General features: G+C 46.4%; 2 protein-coding genes across 2 annotated transcripts in view; one reads left to right on the top strand and one right to left on the bottom strand.

The window, feature by feature from the left end:
- The window catches only part of LOC122365375 (mucin-12-like), a 60992-nt gene extending 50280 nt beyond the window's left edge, over positions 1 to 10712 (bottom strand). Inside the window, exon 1 of the mRNA XM_043336531.1 lies at positions 10662 to 10712. The gene's annotated coding sequence lies outside the window, so the exon portion shown is untranslated. The remainder of the gene's footprint in view (positions 1 to 10661) is intronic.
- A 193-nt stretch (positions 10713 to 10905) lies between these two features.
- On the top strand, positions 10906 to 18598 carry LOC122365376 (acyl-CoA dehydrogenase family member 11-like). Its single transcript, XM_043336534.1, has 9 exons — positions 10906 to 11109; positions 11502 to 11601; positions 12114 to 12271; positions 15087 to 15180; positions 16014 to 16164; positions 16720 to 16863; positions 17309 to 17663; positions 17886 to 17991; positions 18178 to 18598. Exons 1-9 carry the CDS (start codon positions 10942 to 10944, stop codon positions 18345 to 18347), a joined length of 1446 nt encoding a protein of 481 aa, XP_043192469.1. The 5' UTR covers positions 10906 to 10941; the 3' UTR covers positions 18348 to 18598.
- The last annotated feature ends 707 nt before the right edge of the window (positions 18599 to 19305 follow it).

Raw genomic sequence — 19305 nt, 5'->3', positions numbered from 1 at the left:
TGACTCCCCCTAAATCCCCTTCCAGCTCTTTTTTTTTATAAATTTAGCTCGAATGTTTGAATGGACGGATTGACAGAGCCGGAGCCCACACTAAGCAGAGCTTGTTGCGTAGACACCGACCCCTACCGTCCGATCGCGCAATTCCGGGTAACGGGCGAATTTAGATGCCAAAGTTTAACGTGCCCTTCAAAGCCGGACACGGCCTGTCCCACTCAACTGACTTCAACTGGCTGCGGCTGCTCCCACCAACCGCAGACCATCCCCGTCAGGAGTCTCAAATATCGAGCGCCGGAGCGTCTCGAACCCGGGCTCTCACTACCGGGAGTCCGATGCTCTACCAACTGAGCTACGGGACAGACAAGCTCTGATGGTCTACTTGAAACGAAAGGGCCTAACCCAACAAAACAAAAACAGAAACAAAAACAAACGATGCAACACGGCACGCGACCTTCGCCGTTTCAATGTTTGCGGCGGAAACGTATGAGGTGCGGCAGAGTTACAACTTGTTTACAGCAACCAAAACACTGCAAATTTTATGAGACGATAAGGTTTATAAATTTAAAGGGACCATCCCACCTTAACATAAGTTTTGAGTTGAGATAGCCAAGTTTGCGGCCAGGCTCAGAAACCACCATTTATCCTGGTCGCAACCCCCGCAGCTTTATGGTGTTCAAGAAATTTCTTCCCTTTACTTGCAGGGTGGGACCAGCTTAGTCCCTATCTCTTAACCATTAGCGGTTTGTTGATGACGTCAGCAGTCATTTCAACGCCCGCCATTCCTTGAACCCGAGTTTTGCTGACCTTGAGCTCCCTTTTTTATCAACGTGAAATCCGTCGTCGGCGCTGAGAAAGCCTATTGCTTTTCATTTTAATTTGAATATTAGAAGATACCCACCACTGGAACTTGGACTGATATTATACCAAGGCCGAAGATGATCAAGCTGCCTGCTATATCTGGAGCTTGGTGTTCAACTTCAACATGGAATGAAAAACAAAATATCAAAGCAAACTGGATATGGTACTGCAAGTGAAAGTCCAAAGAAATTTGAAGAGCTGACAATTGACATTAATTCTTTTCCTGTAAGGTTTCCATATGGAAATCACACCATGAAGAAATATGTTTGATGTTAACAGTTGAAAGGGGATTGATCTTCCAGTTTTGACGAAAGACGCTGCTGACTGTCTTTGGAAAAGGATGTCGGCATGAGGTGCAATTGTGCTTGTGAAGTGGTTATAACTGGTCTTTTCACAGTATTAAATTAAATGTGCCATTGCAGCCAAGTGTGTTATCATATAAGGTAAAATCAAAACTACAATGTTGGTTTTACGAGCATTGAGAAGGCTGGTAGGTAACACCTGCCTGTGCTCGTAAATCACATGCTGCCAAAGTATTCTAAATTAATTTTATCATACACTTTTGTTGTCCAGAATGGTTGCACTATTGTTTGGTATCATATTATTCCATGTAAATATGGTAGTGTAAAGTCCGACCAACATGTTACCAGATTTGAAGCTGTTACGTTACCTAAGTACCTGTTTTTTACTGGCGTGGTGAATGTCACCTGGATTTTGTTTTGAGGTGCAGACCTTGTAACTCTGACTACATGGGTTTGAAACTATTATCTATTCTGTTTTTACTGGCCTGGTGAATGGCGACTGATGTTCGTGGATGGCACTGAAACAAATTTTGAGTGTCATGTACAGTGTTTTAATACAATGCTGAGGGCTGAAAGTTGTCTTGTTTAGAGTGGTGAACGTTCAGGATATGCCAGCCACCATGGTGGGTCAGAGTTAATGTGTTGCAACTTGCAGTCAGTTCGGCTTCGGCAAGCACATGGATGGGCATACGCATCAAGACCTGCTCTGCCATACTTTCAGCCAATTTTACCTAGGTAAGTCTTTTCTTTTTTTCTGCCAAAAGCTATGACATTGTGAATTTCAGTGCTGTGGCCTGTGTGTAGCTTTCAGGAAAGCAATTCTTAATAAAGCTCTGATAAAGTGCAAAATCAGCAATGCAGCCCTCTATTACATTTTCTACAACATCTTACTTGTTCCTTGCATGGAGAGAAAAATGCAATGTTATGAATTCGTTTATTCACATAATTTGACAAGCATGCAGTTACCTGCTACTATCACTGCACAAAACAGAGCAGAAAACATAAGTTGATCAAACACAAGACACAACAGAAGTTTACAACATAGGGCTGCCGAACCTGCTTCCTCCCACCACAGTTGATGCCATTTCCTAGCCTGGCTTGATGTGAGCACTGAATAGCTGCTCTGTCTAATTACAGCTCACTACCATTCAACTTAAACTACTATCTTTAAAGTAAGAGTGAGAGCGTTCAGTGTTCATAGCAGCTCGACAGACGACAGACAACAAACATCTTGACAAACCAACCAGTATTTGATTTGGCTAATGATTTATGTGCTTGTTGTATCATGGCCAAACTACTTTAACAGCAATAATCCCTGTTTCATCTTGATCTTGCTTTTATTTCCATTTGAACTCAGATCTTGAAACAATCATCTGAAGTGATATCATCTACTGGCTTCTGTTTCTCTTGAAAGAAAGTTTAAACAACAATGATAAACTAAGGCAGGAGATGTGAGTTGTGGCAGTAGATTTTTGATTCAACATATGTCAACCTTATATTGCTTGAGACCTCTGTGACAGACAAACAAATATTTATAGTTTTTTGATAGTTTGGATTCTTGGCTTGATTTAGCAGATCAGCTGTGAACCTTGACTTTGAAATCACATAAATGTCATGGTACCCGAACGAATCCTCGCATGACATTTCTTCGTAGCACAATTTTTCGTCCGCATTTCTTCGTCTACAAATCTTCGTCGGTGCATTTATTTGTCCCTCAATGCTTACTTTTGCATATAGGTATTTGCGTTGAAGAAGAAATGCGAGCCGATTTTCATATACCCTGATGCGAGACAAAGTAATGGGATACGAATAAATGCCCTGACGAAGATTTGCAGACGAAGAATTGCGATACGAAGAAATGCCATAAGAAGATTGTCCTGGAATCCTTTATTGGCCATCATATATTGACCTTGATAAGATAAACGCATCATTCGCGCAATATTTGTCGCACTTTGATACCAAACTATTGCTTCCAAATGCCGACGTAAAGAAAACCTTTACGTGACGTCATAGAAACAGCGGAGTTCCCAAAAAGTAAACAAAAATAAAAGTCTTATATCTCGAAAACGGGTGAACATTTTCCGGTAAAATTTGGTAGATGTTCATTTTCGCTCTTTGTGATTCACGCTACATCACTTTTATGCCAGTTCATTAACTTTTTTGAAGGTGGGAGGGTCCCTTTAAGCCTAATGAAGAGAAAAGATGTTTTTATGCGGCGTAACTTGCCTATTGACCTAAAAACTTTGAAAACAAACCTAATTACCTAAAATCTAATCATTTACAACTTTCAGCCTACTGAAATGCATCCTACCAACCTACAACTGTATATCTATATTTTGCTCTGCTTTAGTGTAGTTTCAAGTCTGATGCATAACTAGCTCACGGCCAGGCCCATGTCGTCCCCTATCTCTCTGCGTGTCCACTAACACGAATGACGTCACGCATGTGGGCGGAGCTATGGGCGGAGCCTAACGCACGCGGCAGTCCAAGCCGCCATATTTGAATTTATATTTTAATAGAATCTTGCCGATATTTTGGGTGAAGTCAATTTATATGGATAGCTTGGTGACAGTTTAGCTATACGAATAATAATTTATTATGGATTTGCGTATATTCAGCTTGGAATTGCAATTAAAGTTCCGCACCGCATAGATTCGAACTCGGGACCTTCGGAATACTGCGCGGGCACGCTAACCACTACACTACCGCGACCGCGCGGCGGCCGGCGGCAGGGAGGCTGCGGAGACATGGGGGGACATTTTACGCTTTTGTGAAAAAAGCAAAAGATTTAGCGAAAAACAGGTAATAGATAACTTGCAGAAAATTGTCTGCTCTTTCAGATAAGATACTTAGGTTTGATATATCTTGTGCAGACTTCATTCTACAGTGCTTCGAAAATCGCTCATTTACATGGAGATTGAACGGGGCTTCGAGACTTGACTCCAAATGACGTCACGAGCTGACGTCACGAAAAGGTAGAATCGCCGGACGACCCTACCTGGTATATAGGGCCTTGCTCACGGCGGTGTCAGTGTTAGAGCACGGTGTTAGTTGCTGTGGATTTTGTTTTTTATCGTTTTTATAGCATATTTATGCAAGCATTTTCACTATTTTCCCATGTTATTGTGAATTTAATTTGTTCACCTTATTCTTACCTTACCTTACCTTACCTTCAAGGTGTTCGGGTTAAAGAAGGCCACTTGGCCTGAGGATCCCGCTCTCATCGAGCTCGTGAGGATGTACATACTGGACTCTTAGGGAAAGGGGATGTCATACATCTTGTTCTTCCAGTGTTTGTCCAGTCACGCCTTGAATTGGTTTACCGACGTCGCTGACACCACGGAGTCTGGGAGAGCGTTCCAGTCGTTGACTTTTCTAGTGCTGAAGGTGTTTCTGCGCCAGTCGGGCACACTGTGGTATTTCCGATCCATTTATGGAAACGTTTCCATTTTTGGAACAATGTTCCAAAAATGGATACGCCGTTTCCAAAAATAGAAACGATCTGTTCCATAAATGGAGACGCTGTGTGCATCGATACCTTTAAAGCAAACTGGGCATTAATTGGTGCAATTTGGCATGCGCAGGATGCCACCAATCGACAGCCAGCATTCTAGTTTATGTTCCTGTTCTCCGACTTTCCGATCAGAAAACCGAAAGTTGACGAACGAGGCGATGCTTATAACATGTTGATGTGATAAAAAAATCACACGTTTTTCTAATCGAAAATAATAACATTTATGAATGTTTTGAACAAAAAATAACGTTTTTAACAGACTACTGAAAGACTGACCCATTGATTGGAACAACCACATCACCGGGAACTTCAGTTTTTCATTCATTTTCACGCTGCGTTTACTGTATGCCTGGCCTATTCAAATACATTAGCCAGAGGGGTGTGGTAATAACTGGTGTAAGCAAATTGACCACGGTCAAAAATGCATTACCAGAATGCACTAAAGCCAACATTTTGGGATGGTCTCGTTCCTAAGTCGGCTAAGAGCTTCGGTCCAGAAAATAAATTTATCGTTGGCATACAGTAAAATACATACCAAACTCGGCCGGTGATAAATTTTCAAGACCTCAGTCCTTACTGATTTTTGAACTCGGCCTTCGGCCTCGTTCAAAAATCCAGTAAGGACCTCGGTCTTGAAAATTTATTTACACCGGCCTCGTTCAGTATTATATATTTCCGGTGTACCAGCGGCCTGGTGGTCGTCAATCTTTGATTAAATCGCATGAAAGTTGTTGCAAAGCCCTATTTGGAGACTTAAGTGGGCATTTTATGATATTTCAAATGTGCTGAATATGATCGTAGGCTCGGATCAACGTAAATCTCCGTGCAAATACGTAAAAAGCAGGATGGAAATAAGGTCTGCACCGTCGTCAGTGGTCACACCAAATACCGTTGTATTCTTACGATGAATTTATTCATTCTAGCTCATGTGTAACATTGATATTAATTTTATATATTGAAATGATATCTACGCTTTATGTTTTGCCCACTTTGGACCACATCTGTCCAGTAGTTTCTGGGAAATCTTAGTTTTAGTTGACTTTTGAATGTGCTCAAGCTGCGGCGCGTAAGGTATTATTATCGAACCCGACGTCCAAGGTAACTGCCGAGAGCCGAGATGCTAAACCAGTCCCAAAACATCAAATTTTTAGTTGCATGTGAATTTTAAAAACACATTTAAGCTAAGTTTGCACACATTTGAAATTCAGCGTTTCTATTTTTGGAACATCGGCGTTTCCATTTTTGGAAACTAAGTCTCCATAAATGGATACGATTCAGGAGCATTTTAAAGACGTCAATTTTTATGCATACGACAGCTTTTCATGCAAGAAGACAAGTGCTTTTGGTGTATCTGAGCTTGTTTTACGCGAAACAGTTGTTATACCTCGAATCCAGCCACCCTTGGCAAGAAAATATGTGCGGAGATGTTAGCGTTTCTATTTATGGAACGAGCGTTTCCATTTTTGGAACAGAAGAGTAGTCAAATTTGGAAACGTTTCCAATAATAGAAACGTCTCCATAAATGAATCGGAGATACCACAGTGCGCCCGACTGGCGCACGAGTTTTCTAGCTTGTGGTTTGTCCAGTTTCCAGCGGTGTCCTCTTGTCCGGTCAGACTCGTTCCGTGTCAGAAACTCCTCCGGTGTCAGCGCCATGCCTCCGTGCAGCAGCTTCTTGATTTTGTCGGGAAAAAAAAACCTACCACACAGTTAAAGGGACCCTCCCACCTTCAAAAAAGTTAATGAATTGGCACGAAAGTGATGTCGCTCGGTTCAGAAAGAGCGAAAACGAATATCTACCAAATTTCATCGAAAAATATTCACCGGTTTTCAAGATATTAGACTTTTACTTTTGTTTACTTTTTGGGATCTCCGCTGTTCCTAGCGACTTTATTTGAAAGTGCGGCATTTGTTGCGCGCAAAGCAGCATATACCACCGCGTGCTACAAAACGTTTTAGTAAAATATTTAAAAATCGTTAGATCTCCGCTGACGTCACAAATTCTAAGGGGGCATACCAATGCACTAGCCCCTTAGAATCCGAAAACTGCAAGTTTGAAATTCCATATCTCCGAATAAAAGCATTTGTCGATGTTGTGAGTGCCCAAACCGGTATTTGCAGGCCATGGCCACCAATTTGGCTATCTCAACTCAAAACTAATGTTAAGGTGGGAGTGTCCCTTTAACAGAGGGCTGTAGGTGCCTAATGTGCAGTTTCAGGCATGGGTATGTTCTGCTTGGCTTTTTCCTTTCTATGTTTTTATTTTTGAATGTCCTGAATCTGAACGTAGGTAATGCTCTTAACTTAAGTGCAGCGAGTCAGTCGGGGTCCGGGGAAGCTCAAGGTTAAGCTACACTTAGCGTGACTGTCCAGGAAATAACGTGGATGATCTGCGGATTCGTGATTGCAAGTCTCCCTTGGTGTCGGTTTCTGCGATTTTACAGAATGTCCATGAAATATTGTATGTTGACGTATTAATAACAACTAATGAATGGTTTTGCAACAAATTCACAATTTGCAACTTTCTATATTATTATTTTATGTACAAAATTAATTGTTTAATAAAACATCACCCAGTAAACATGCCGACATCGGTCCGACCTCGGCACGACGTCGGCTGGATGTCGGGTATGCCCGCATGTACCGACGTCCAGCCGAGGTCCAGCCGACGTCGGACCGAGATCAATTGCTGAGGTCCGGCCGACGTCGGACCCACATTGGCCGCTGTTTTGACCGTTAAAATAATATTAAATGCATGTTTCATGTTTCATAAAGAGCTTCTGTATCCAAAATATCCTCAGGAAACTCAAATCTTCCTCCACGCCGCAATCCCCTGATCCGGACTGGACGGGAAACTTTATCCCATTTGGGATTGCCCGTAAGCCGAGCTCGCCCGTAGCCGGGTGCGGTGAGTGCTTGGGGGCTGCTCGGCCTATCGTTTGAGTTTGGTCAGGCTCAGCCGGCAGCCCCGGCAACTCACCAGGGCCGGGCCCAGTTCATATAGAAAGGTCAGTCGGCAAGTGTCACTTTACTTAAGTGCCACTTATCAAAGGGACACTTTGGGAAACGTTGGTGCAGGTGTGTAAGGGTGGCTATATGAATCCATTTGTGGGCTCGCCCTTTCCAGTAAGCGTCACGTAACAGCAATGGGACTCTATATGAACTGGACCCAGGGTGCTCGCCAAGACAAATGTCTTCCCTTAATTCCTATCATCCTTCCGGCTCTGAAATGGTCTTGCCAGACCGAAAGGGAATAACCCAACAAGACAAACGGGGTACGCCATCTGGCTGCGTGGTGTAGTGGTTAGCGCACAAACCTCGCGTTCAAATGACACGGGGTTCGAGTCCCATCGCCGGTTGATGCTTTTGGCGCGTTGTCCCAGTAAACATGCCGACGTCGGCGACTGGGGGGCTCGAATCCCGCCGCCGGTTGATATTTTTGGCGCGTTGTCCCAATAAACATGCCGACGTCGGCCCCGTCGGTCCAACGACAAACGATCTCGTCAACCTCGGCAGACGACCTCGGCCCGACGTCGGCTCGACGTCGGCTGGACTTCGGCTGGACGTCGGTACATGCGGGCGTACCCGACGTCCAGCCGATGTCGGGCCGAGGTTGAACCGACTTCGGGCCGACGTCGGCATGTTTACTGGGGAATAACACAGAACATTAAAGAAACAATGAATTATCAATTACATCACTTGGATTCATATGGTGCGCCACCAAGTGCACCAGGGCAACAACTGTCTCATTCCACACAATCTCGCAGATTCTGCAAAAAAAAGTTTGTAGCTCTGAACTTTATATCGGTACGGAACATCCTGACCGTCCTGAGTCTGACTATCCGGCATTTCCTGTACTGAACGTCCGGGATTTCCTTGACTGAATCTGCGTGACCCCATTGTAGCCGACCCCTGTGTATTTCCTATCAGCTGAACTTGACCTGCGTACCGAATACGATTTCCCGCAAAACCCGACAAGACGCAGATCACAGACGTAGGATCCCGCATAGTGTATCTTAACCTTATGAGGCGAATTTCCCAAAATTGAGTGATCAATAGACAATAAATGGATTTTGTCTGACTATAAATGGGCATAAATGCAGGCGTCACTATTACTGGTAATAACTGGGGCCATGGGCCCATGCTTGCTAAATGCTATATCGCCTCCACCCATCGGAGAGAGAAAAAAAGGTTCAATTTTCCATTGGAAATGAAGGCTTTGAGTGAATACTTAGCAAAACTCGGCGTTACAACTTTACAAGGCACTTTTGCCCAAGACGGCGACATTGAATAGGAGGACGCCCGTGAGGAGGACGCCAGTGGGTAGAAAGGTGACGTGACGATCAACAAGGGGTACCAATAGGTAGGAGGGCCCCGCCCCGACCAACATTCAACTGGAAGGTGCCAGTAGGTAGGAGGGCACCCAAACAACAGGAGGGTGCCAATGGTCAGGAGCCAGGAGGCCGGTGATCAACAAGAGGGCAACAATAGGTAGGGGGATGGCGATCAACAGTAGGTCGTCAATGGGTTAAAGAGCAGAGATCGACAGGAAGGCGCCAAAAGGTAGGATGGCGGCAATTACTAGGAGGTCGCCAATGGGTAGAAGGGCGACGACCTACAGGAGGGCGCCTTTGGGTAAGAGTTAAAGGGGGCGCCGATTTATAGGAGTGCACCAATAGGTAGAAGCATGCGAATCAAAATGAGGGCGTCAGTGCAGTGGGAAGGAGGGTAGCGATCAACAGTCTTAGATTGGCGACTACCGTTACGATCAGAGTGCTATATTCTACAAAAACAGTTGTAGGGCGCCCGAGGGCGCTCTCCAACCACATTGTCCATGTTAACACATGAGGGATTGGAGGGCGGCTTCGGCGCCCAAGGGGGCGGGGGTCATGGCCCAGTGGCCCCTGCCCCCTGTATTTACCCCTGCTTGTAACCCTGTGCTATATGCTACAAAAATAAAATCTTAGGCTAGCCATTCTGTAAGTATCTGCATTTTTTGTTTCTGCAGATTTTTAGTTTGTGTAACAAAGCTTATCTCATAGACATAGTGGAAGTAAGCATGTTGTGAGTTTACTGTCTGGGTCTGGCTGCTGGCAGCTCAAGAAGAAATCATGTGATAATTTTTGATCGAAATGAATGGGAAGGATTCTGAATGAGCTTGTTTTTTCCTAAAAGTTCTTGTGTTAGTGATAGATATAAAGATATAATTGTGGTGAACCACTCATTTCAGATCTGTGGTTTGCATGATAATGTTCTTACAAGGAAGAAGTGCAAGAAATTTTGCTGGGGCTCTAAAAAGTTGGCAACTTAGTGGACCTCTTGTGGCACGTCTGTTCTCAACGTCTTCGTGCCTTAATGAGTTCAAGCATGAAGAGGCCTCTTTTGTCCACGAGAACTCTAGCTCTTTCACCCAGCCACCATACCAGCTTACCAACACCTACCGTGGAGACCCAACGCTCGTCAAATACCTGCGCCGACTGCTTCCACCTGAGGTACGCCTGGCGATGGCCGGCTGAGCAGTTCATAAAGAATTCAGGCAGCTGTGGACTTGTGACTGTGAGGCAATGATCTCATCCGTTCATCACTACTGTTCATCTATTCATCACTTGACACCTATCTGTGACATAATGTTTTCACAGTAAACTACAGTTAGATGTTTTTGCATGTGTCTCAAAAAGAAAGAAATATTGTATAATCAATTGCTAAAATGTTAAATGCGTTTAAAAAAGTTACTACTATTAAGATGCTTTTTAACTATTTCAGGTATTCAACATTGTGAACCCTGACTTGGAGCGCTTTGGCGGTCGCTGCTCGACTGACATCTACAAACTTGGAGAAGACTGTGAACTCAACCCACCAAAACTCGATGTTTTTAATGCGTGGGGCGAGCGCATCGATAGCCTGGGTATGAATGTGCTTATCAACACTTACCTACACAATACACATACACAATTTAGATAACTGTAAATATGTGGATGCCTGTTTCTCACCTGGACAGGCCACCTGAGGTCATGTCGGTCACATGACCTCACCTCACCATCATAATTTATCAATAATATTGGAACAATCGAAGCTGTTGTTTTTGCACCGGAATTGATTTAGGACTACCTACCTCAAGCACATGGAATCGTGATGTCATTCACTCCTTGCAAATCCTGATATTCGATGCAAAGTCCGATGCCTGTCATATTTTGGTTTCTGAATGCTATTAAGTGGTGCTAACTTGAAAGTGTCGTTTTCTCATCAGTGACCTGTCATGCTTGGAAGAAGATGAAGGATATTTCTGCGGAAGAGCAGCTGATAAATTTGGCCTACCGCCGAAGGTACGCCGAGCACAGTCGCGTCTACCAGATGGCCAAGGTGTATCTGTTCAGTCCCTCGTCAGGTCTCTTCGCCTGCCCGCTAGCCATGACGGACGGAGCGGCCAAGACACTCGAGGTGGGTCCGACCACCGTGTGTTTGCCCAACGAGCAAAATAATATACCGATTGCAGTTTGTATGCCTGTGGTTTTGAGGGGAGGATGTTCCAACGTTCTTTTGTAACGAGTTTTCTAAACATCATTTAAATCTGGTGATACGTTTTTTTTTCTCGTAACCATTGGAGACATCAATTTGTTAGATATTCCCTATGTTGAATATGTATATACCTTAAATAGGATGTTTTTTGCCTCATTTCTCCCATTTGTGACTCCAGTGTTAGCGTGGAATGTGCGTTTTATTATGTAGGCACTTGAACGTTTACAATGTTTTAATCGTGTACTTTGTGATTTGTCAACAACTCAATTACTTAATGCACAGAAACCAACCATTCACCTATCTTCCCTTGACAGGGCCTCCGCTCTCCTGAATTGGCCACGTCTTTCGAACGCCTGAGCTCGGCTAGCCCTGATAAGTTCTGGACGTCCGGTCAGTGGATGACAGAGAAACGAGGTACGTGCTATTTGAATCAATCGAATACAATATTATTCATTGTCATAAACCCGGTTCACGGTTGCGTTTTATGCAGCATCTGGGGCCGGGGAAGCCGACCTGCGTCTTTCCCTTGCCTAGAGCGTCAGCTTAAAATTGCAAGAGGTTCAGACGCTTTTATCCGTATTCGAGGACTGTAGGCGCACTCTAAATCAGGCTAATCGCTATCTTACCAGCAGAGAGATGGTAATGAGGCTAATCACCGGTGATTACATGCAGTTGTGTTGCTGTGAATCTAAGACCGGAGATTTTGATGTCTTTGATTTTTTGGTTGCATCGCTCAGCCGCTTACCTGGCGGCTGGAAGTCTTCTCCAAGCCTGAATACAATATCTGTTAGCTGTTACTTGGTTCCGAACGTGCGAAGCTGGGTCTATGTGAGGTTTTCTTGAGCAGAAAACCCTACCTATATCATTTATTTACTGTCGGAGGTATTCACGCTGTTGTCCTGTCATTGGCGCCCGCTCATTACCAGGTGGCTCGGACGTCGGGGGCGGGACTGAGACTGTAGCCGTCCCCGCCCCGGAAGGCTCCTACCGCCTCTACGGCTACAAGTGGTTCTCGTCCGCCAGTGACTCGGACGTCAGTCTGAGTCTGGCACGCAGTCTCGACGAGCAGGGCCAGCCAATACCGGTGAGATAGATTCTATATTATTGGATTTTATGTCAGAGTTAAATGTCACGTAAGGCATGCCAAGCTAGAGTCGTGACTTGTTTATTGGTTCGGTAAAGCTCTGCACTAAAAAATACACGTGTTTTTTTCATCTTAATCATCATTGTTTTATACTCTTCCGCTTGTCAAGCACCGATGTCTGAATTTTAATGATTTTGCTTGTTCGATCTTTCGGCCTTTAGCTTCCTTCGAAGGCAGGCTGAAGGGCTCCCGCTATTAGGCTATCATTTGCCCCATTGGAATGATGTCTTATGGTCTTCCTGCTTTGAAAAATTAATAACAGTAGACCCTACCACTTGTGTTACTGTCCTCTGAAAATGCTATCGACGTTGCTTCAAGTCGCTGAACTTCATTACGTACATATCTAAATATCTACCTACCAAATGTTTGTTTCAGCATGGATGCTCATTTATAGAAGTGCAATAATTAAAACCGATGGGCATGGTTAAATAATGGTGAAAAAGTCATGGAGCATTATGAAATACATCTGTTTAATATATGAGCGCACATACACTCTTAGTCAGTCGGTATGGTGCGAGTCAGTCTCTTGACATTGCCAAGTCACGGATGGACACTGACTTCGCTCAGTATTCGCTAGCGTTAAGGCGTCATATAATTCAGTCGGATAATTTTAGGACTGCCAACGTTATGACTCTAACAACTATAAATGACTCGGTAACAAAGCACTCAACCATTCACCACGCGTTTCGCTTCCATACCACACATGAGGAAATTATTTACGGCCGGTTTGTTCGAATCTTTAGTGTACCCAAAGAAGGGCAGTCCCAGTTGTTTTGAGCGGCGAACCAGCTCGTGTAATACCATGATCTGCAGACCGCGGCCGCGGAAGGCAGGCTCCGTGTAGCCGAAGCCCGTGGCACCGTACGCGTTCACCAGCGACCACGCGACCGGCTCATCGAGTGGAGTATCTGGGTGCGCTTCGTCACGTTCCTTTAGAAACACTCCTACGGCCAGGCCGGCCCGCTGACCGGCCTCCATCATCGCCGACACGTCCCAGATCAGATCACGGCTGTATCCCCAGCGGTTCTCCACCAGGGCGAGGTGGCGCTGCTCCAGCGAGCGGACCTCCAGACCGGGCCGGTGGACCGGCGGCGGGACGGACAGATGGTCCGGTCGAACGAACAACCGAAACGTTTCGTTCATATCCATGATCCATCGGAGGCTGTAGCTCTCGGCGACCGAGCGGAGAACGTCAGTCAGGCCCTCCGCGATGAACTCGACTCTGACGGGCCGCCGCCAGAGCTCCGCCAGCTCGGGCGCCCGCAGCAGGCTGTCGAGCCGCCGCCGACCGGCCGCGCTCTCCGGGCCGTAGACGTCCAGCACGGCGCGGCCGGGCGTCATCTCCATGGCCGTCACCGTCACCAGGTCGGCGCCCTCGGTGCCGGCAGCGAACAGTCGGAACGGCGCCGGGTTGATGCGCGCGCGCAGCAGGCGGAGCACGGTGCGCGTCTGCAGACTGAGGGCTCCATAGGTAGCCAGCCGGGACACCAGCGAGGGAATGTGCTCGGCAGAGAGCCGCACCACGCCGCCACTCGCCATAGTGCCGACGGGCGAACTGAGAAGGCCAGGCGGCTTTGTATAAACAGAGCGTGCGGTCGGAGGCCTGACGAGGGGCGTGAGTGGTCGAACCGCTATTACCAGGGAAACAATAGAAGATACGTGCTCAACTTTTAACACCTGAACAGAATGTAAATCAGCATACAAACATGCTTCCCAAATGAGCGAATTCATGCATATACAGGTACCGAACGAGCTTGCCAACGCATCAAGAGAGACCGAGGCCGACACCATCTACAGGGTCCGGCAAATGTTTTGAAGTTGATTTTTACCTCTTACATCACATTACACCACATCACATCATATCACAACACAAGCCATCAAAAATGTTTAGTGTTGGGTGTTTTGTCCACTTGCTTGTAAATATTGGTGGGCGCGGTCGCACAGACTAGAAGCGAGATTTGACAGCACAGACATCAGTTTTCCTTTCTCTTATGTCGTTTTTTTTTGTCAATGGAGTAATTGTTACAATGACTTGTTGGAGACCCAGTGCCTAAGTATAGGACGTGTGGCGTGATGCACAGGATATTTTTATGCTAAAGGATCATTGCCGTTGGGCGACCCATTTTTACCAAATCAACGCAGTAGCGGCGGAACACCTTCAATTAAAGGGGGGCACTGCCGACTTTTGGTCCCATTCTTTCCATGCAACGCCCATAGGGCTAATGTTAAGATGCCAAATTCAAAGGGGGGCACGGTGCCCCGGTGCCCTCCCCGTTCCGCCGCCTATGAATCAACGAAACTACATTTTTCTGTTTTGGCTGTCAAAAATTTTCAATCTCGTTTCAACTCTTAAAATTGGTAAAATTATGGTAGTTCCTCATGTAACTCACGCAATGAAATATTCCTTTGATGCTAATGTAAATGGAGATTTAATTTTCTGCTTTGTAGTGATTTTTTTCACGCGCTGACCTACGGCCTAATTTTGCCACGCAAAGGCAAAAACAATTACGTCAGGTCAGAGGTCACTAACTCAGGCCAGAGGTCACCCGAACGTAATCGGTGTTGACTTTGTACGGCAGAATTGTTTATATTTTACGACATTGAAGTAATATAAGCGTTTATTATTATTATGTATTTACTTGTTACCGAATTATGCCTACCTATTATATATATTATTCTTTCGGGCAACCCGCATCAGAAGCGCTTTTTAAAATTGTATGGAACGGGCTGATACACAGTTGGTTCTCTTTGCCAGGGTTCGAGAGGCCTGAGCATGTATTTCCTAGAGACGCGACGTCCCGACGGCAAGCTAAACAATATGCAGGTAGTTCGTCTAAAGAACAAACTCGGTAAGCACCACTGGTGTTAGCTGCGTTTAGCCGGGTCCGAGGCCGCCGGGTCCTTATTTGGCGACTTCAGGTCAGGCTGAGTTTTACCATTCTTGTCAGCTGATGAAACCAATCGCGTAATTACTCTTTTCCCCTTCCCCCCCAGTAAGGAATGCTCAAACACGTGCGACAGGGATGTGTTTGCCTCGCCACTTCAGTTAGCATAATGTAAATTTTTCTTCAGTGCTGCGGATTATGTCATGTAATCCATGAAAGCTCGAATTCCATTTAGTTTCGACCGTTGCTCTGTGTATCGCGTGCTTGAGTGACCTAAACGGAAGTATGCGTGCCGCATCTGGCTCTCGGGCTATAAAAATGTCGCAAGAATGGCGCCAGTGTGCTGAAAGATGTTGGCGAGATTTCCATTCACATTCGCACGCTAAAGTAGTGGCTTTATTACGGCTTGATGGCTGGAAGGGAAATGGAGCGACAACTAGCGATGAGCGGCAATTAAGAACAAAGAATGACCAATATCTCTCGTAAACGTCCCACATAGGCGTAATTTTTATAACTGTAAAAACATCGTGTGACGCATCCTCCCCGGCCGCGACGGAGCTCATGTCTGAGAGAAGTTTGCGAGTGCATACCCTTTATTTCAGTTCACACCGATGGTCTTTTGTTTCTTTCATCGTTTGATTTGATGATTCATTTATGTACTTATCTTCATTACCATTTACCATGCCTTCATTTGTTTAAATAGATAACGTATGTACTGCTCCCTCACTGTAACCTCTAAGGGACTGTTATCAGCTCACGCCTCACGGTCTAACTGCCGCGCTGATCTCGCTGGCCAGGCACCCGTCAGCTACCGACGGCCGAACTGCAGCTGAACGGCACCGTGGCACACCGGGTGGGCGACCAGGGCCGCGGCGTGGCCAGCATCTCGGCCATGCTCACACTGACCAGGGTGCACAACGCCGTCAACAGCGTGGCCAGCATGCGACGGTGAGCCGGGAAGCAGCTGGGACGGAATCAAGTGGGCCCTCGACTTATGTGTTTTTTTTATGGTTCAGGGTATCAATGCGAGCGGTCAAACTACATGAGCTTATTATTTGCATTTAGTCAAGCCTGGTGCTGTCCCGTACCTCGCCTTTCTGTGACGGTAATGACATGTAATGCATGATAAAATAATGTAAATGCAGAGCTCAAGCGACATGACTTTACACGTGTTTGGTGAGCGCGACAAGCCACGGCTGTGCCGGTGGAGATGTGAAATTTCGACACTAAATGCCGTCGTCTCGCCGGAATTTCCGGACCGGGCAGCAGAACCTGAGCGGCAAGTCTTGCTTAGTGTTTATTTGAAGGTGTTCAGAGACTAAAGATAAAAGAGGGACTAAAAGATCAACTTCTTACTGAAGAAATTACAGAGCTGAACAAATTGCATTAGCATGAAAATGCGGCGATAGTGCTACGGACTACGGAGAGCAATAGGCTGATGTTATGGGGTTGCTATGTTTTTCCATTGACAGATGTTATGATTGTTTATTTGTGCCCGTGTAGGATTCTGCAGCTGGCGAGGGACTACAGTCGGCGGCGGGTGGCGTTCGGCCGGCGCCTTTGCGACTGGCCCCTGCACGTGCGCACTCTGGCACACATGGAGGTGGAAACGCGCGGCTGCCTGGCGCTCGTGCTGCATATTGTGAGGTAACTATGCCGAGCATAGATGCTCGGGACTAAAAGGCTAGTTCATGCTGTTACTCGTGGAGGTACGATGAAAACAACGAATATTCAGTGCTTACCTGCAGGTATCGAACCTTCTGGATCGGTGGCTCTTACAGCGTTTGAATTACCGACGCGCGGCCGCCGGACGCACTCCATACTTCATGCCCCTCCCCGGAGAAGTACTATTGCCGGCCGTGATTGCACAGCTATCGGTCGCTTATTGGCCTTCAGTATTAAATCTAGCCCTTTGGAATATGTGCAGCCAGCAGCGCGTCGGATTCAGCCACTGGTCAGATTAGCCACAAGACCCAAAAAGTTCTGGGGCAATATTAACGATTCGCTTATACGTGCCCTGACTGTGCCTGAGTGTGCCATGCATGTTGATGTGTTGACAGACACAATCCCTTTTCCACCTTCCGCTATGCAGTCTGCTGGGTCGCCAGGATGCCGGCGTCGCCGGAGACCGGGACACGCTGCTACTACGGCTGCTGACGCCCATCTGCAAACTGTACACGGCCAAACGGGCCGTCTCCGTCACCTCGGAGGGCCTGGAGAGCTTCGGCGGCCAGGGCTACATCGAGGACACGGGCATCCCGCGCCTTCTGCGCGACGCCCAGGTGTACCCCGTCTGGGAGGGCACCACCAACGTGCTCTCGCTGGACGTGCTCCGCGCGCTGGCCAAGAGCCGCGGCGAGGCGTGGACCGCACTGACCAGTGATGTCACGGAGCGACTCCTGCCGGCCGCCGCTGCCGACGACTCACTGAGGCCGATCACTGAAAAGGTGTGTGTACTGTGTAACACACTGCATGATGTGAGGTCTCGAGGTCCGAGGACTACATTGAGTAGAGCACACGTCATTTGGCGTACCCTTACATGAAACTCGATGACGTTGCTGCTATGGACTTTTTTCACTTTGAAACATACGGGTGAAAAGGCACAGGGCGGTAGCTTGTGAGCTTTATGTGTTTTACCTGATCAATTTCTGTTTACTATGTCATTTCAGGTGAAGAGCATCCTACATGACGTGGGAAACATTTTGAAGAAACAAGATAGCAGTCTCGAGGTTTCAGCGAGAGATTTGTCGTTCACCATAGCCAACACGTACATTTGTAAGTGCCTACCTGTTAGTTCATCCTGTGCAAAGACATATTCGCAAAAAAAAAACTATTTCCATGCACTTAGATACGAGTACATGCTTTCCTTCAAATGAATTCTTACTTCTTACAAATTCAATGCCTCGAAATTGAGCTTAAAGTAGTCCAGCTTTGACTAAGTTTGCTCTCTGCTCCGCTCAGGTGCGCTGCTGTGCCACCACGCCGCCGCGCCGGACGCTGATGACGAGGATAGGACGGTGGCGCTGCGGTGGGCGGACCGCGAGATGGCCCCCCTGCTGACCCGTCGGCGGCCGGACCAAAGCCGAGACGAACTGCGGCTGGTCATGGCGGGGTACGAGGCCGACGACTGAGCCAGACAATCTGCATTTTATAGATGTACTGCATCACGCTTATACCGAATGTTTTATCGTTCGATTGAGGGAGGCAATAAGCCACCGGCTGTTTTTGCTGGGTGACGAATTCTGAATTTATACTAATGTTGATTGTGTAGTCATGGTTAGACGGCTACATCTCTGACCTGGGGGTCAGTGTAAAGCTCGTAATGATTGTGTAAGCTACTATTCAAATGCTATTTTCACAATAAAATGACAAGTATGTGAAACTGGTTAAGTTGTGGTGGAGTACTGAAAGACATATCGCATATCGTGATTTTGGGTAGACTGAAGACATTACGCGCTGTTACGGGATGGGTGCACTAATCTCTACTTCATGCCTCCCATTTTACATCAGACACGGGGATCGGATCTCCTCAGCACGGTTCACACCTCGCGTGAACGTAACATTCCATTGGTTGACACCTAAATTGCAATACTGCTCTTTCTCCGGAATCGCTTGTGTATGCGCGAAAAATAAACGTGCTTGCAGGTCGAATAAATCAAGAGTAAAGAAAGGTGACCATCGGTCATGCGCCAAAATCATGTCGTTATTTCAGAAGGATTCTAAAAGCACAGTTAAGAACATTTAGCTGATATTACGAATATGTGATGCAGACTGATTAAAGCTAGAAGGACCGAAGAAGGAAATAAAAAGTATTCGACAGCTATGGAGGATTATAACGCAATCAACAGTTTCCCTCGGCCGAATCTGCCCGATGGATTCAGGACGCTCCTTTTCTCTCTGTCGAAAGAAGTACTGCGTGAACAGCCCATCAATTTGTACGAGTTTTGCGCGGACTTCTTTGGCCGACGTCTGTTGAACCGTGGCGATAGCTGGGTGTCATTCAAGGAACGCTATGACATCCGTAAGAAAGAGCGAGCGAGTGAGGAGGCAAAACAGAAAACCCTGCCGGACGCCGTCACAGAGAGCACC

The sequence above is a fragment of the Amphibalanus amphitrite genome, unplaced genomic scaffold (genome assembly GCF_019059575.1).
Source record: "Amphibalanus amphitrite isolate SeventyFive unplaced genomic scaffold, NRLGWU_Aamphi_draft 000736F_arrow, whole genome shotgun sequence".
Lineage (NCBI taxonomy): Eukaryota > Metazoa > Arthropoda > Thecostraca > Balanomorpha > Balanidae > Amphibalanus > Amphibalanus amphitrite.
Note: the sequence above shows the minus strand (reverse complement) of the source record. Positions and strands in the feature narration are given on the sequence as shown.

Excerpts from the sequence above, each read along its gene's own strand:
- LOC122365376 (XM_043336534.1), top strand. The coding sequence starts at position 10,942 with ATGAAGGATATTTCTGCGGAAGAGCAGCTGATAAATTTGGCCTACCGC. Across the intron at positions 16,864-17,308 it reads CTCGTGCTGCATATTGTGAG|TCTGCTGGGTCGCCAGGATG; the intron begins GTAACTATGCCG and ends TCCGCTATGCAG. Across the intron at positions 17,664-17,885 it reads TGAGGCCGATCACTGAAAAG|GTGAAGAGCATCCTACATGA; the intron begins GTGTGTGTACTG and ends ATGTCATTTCAG.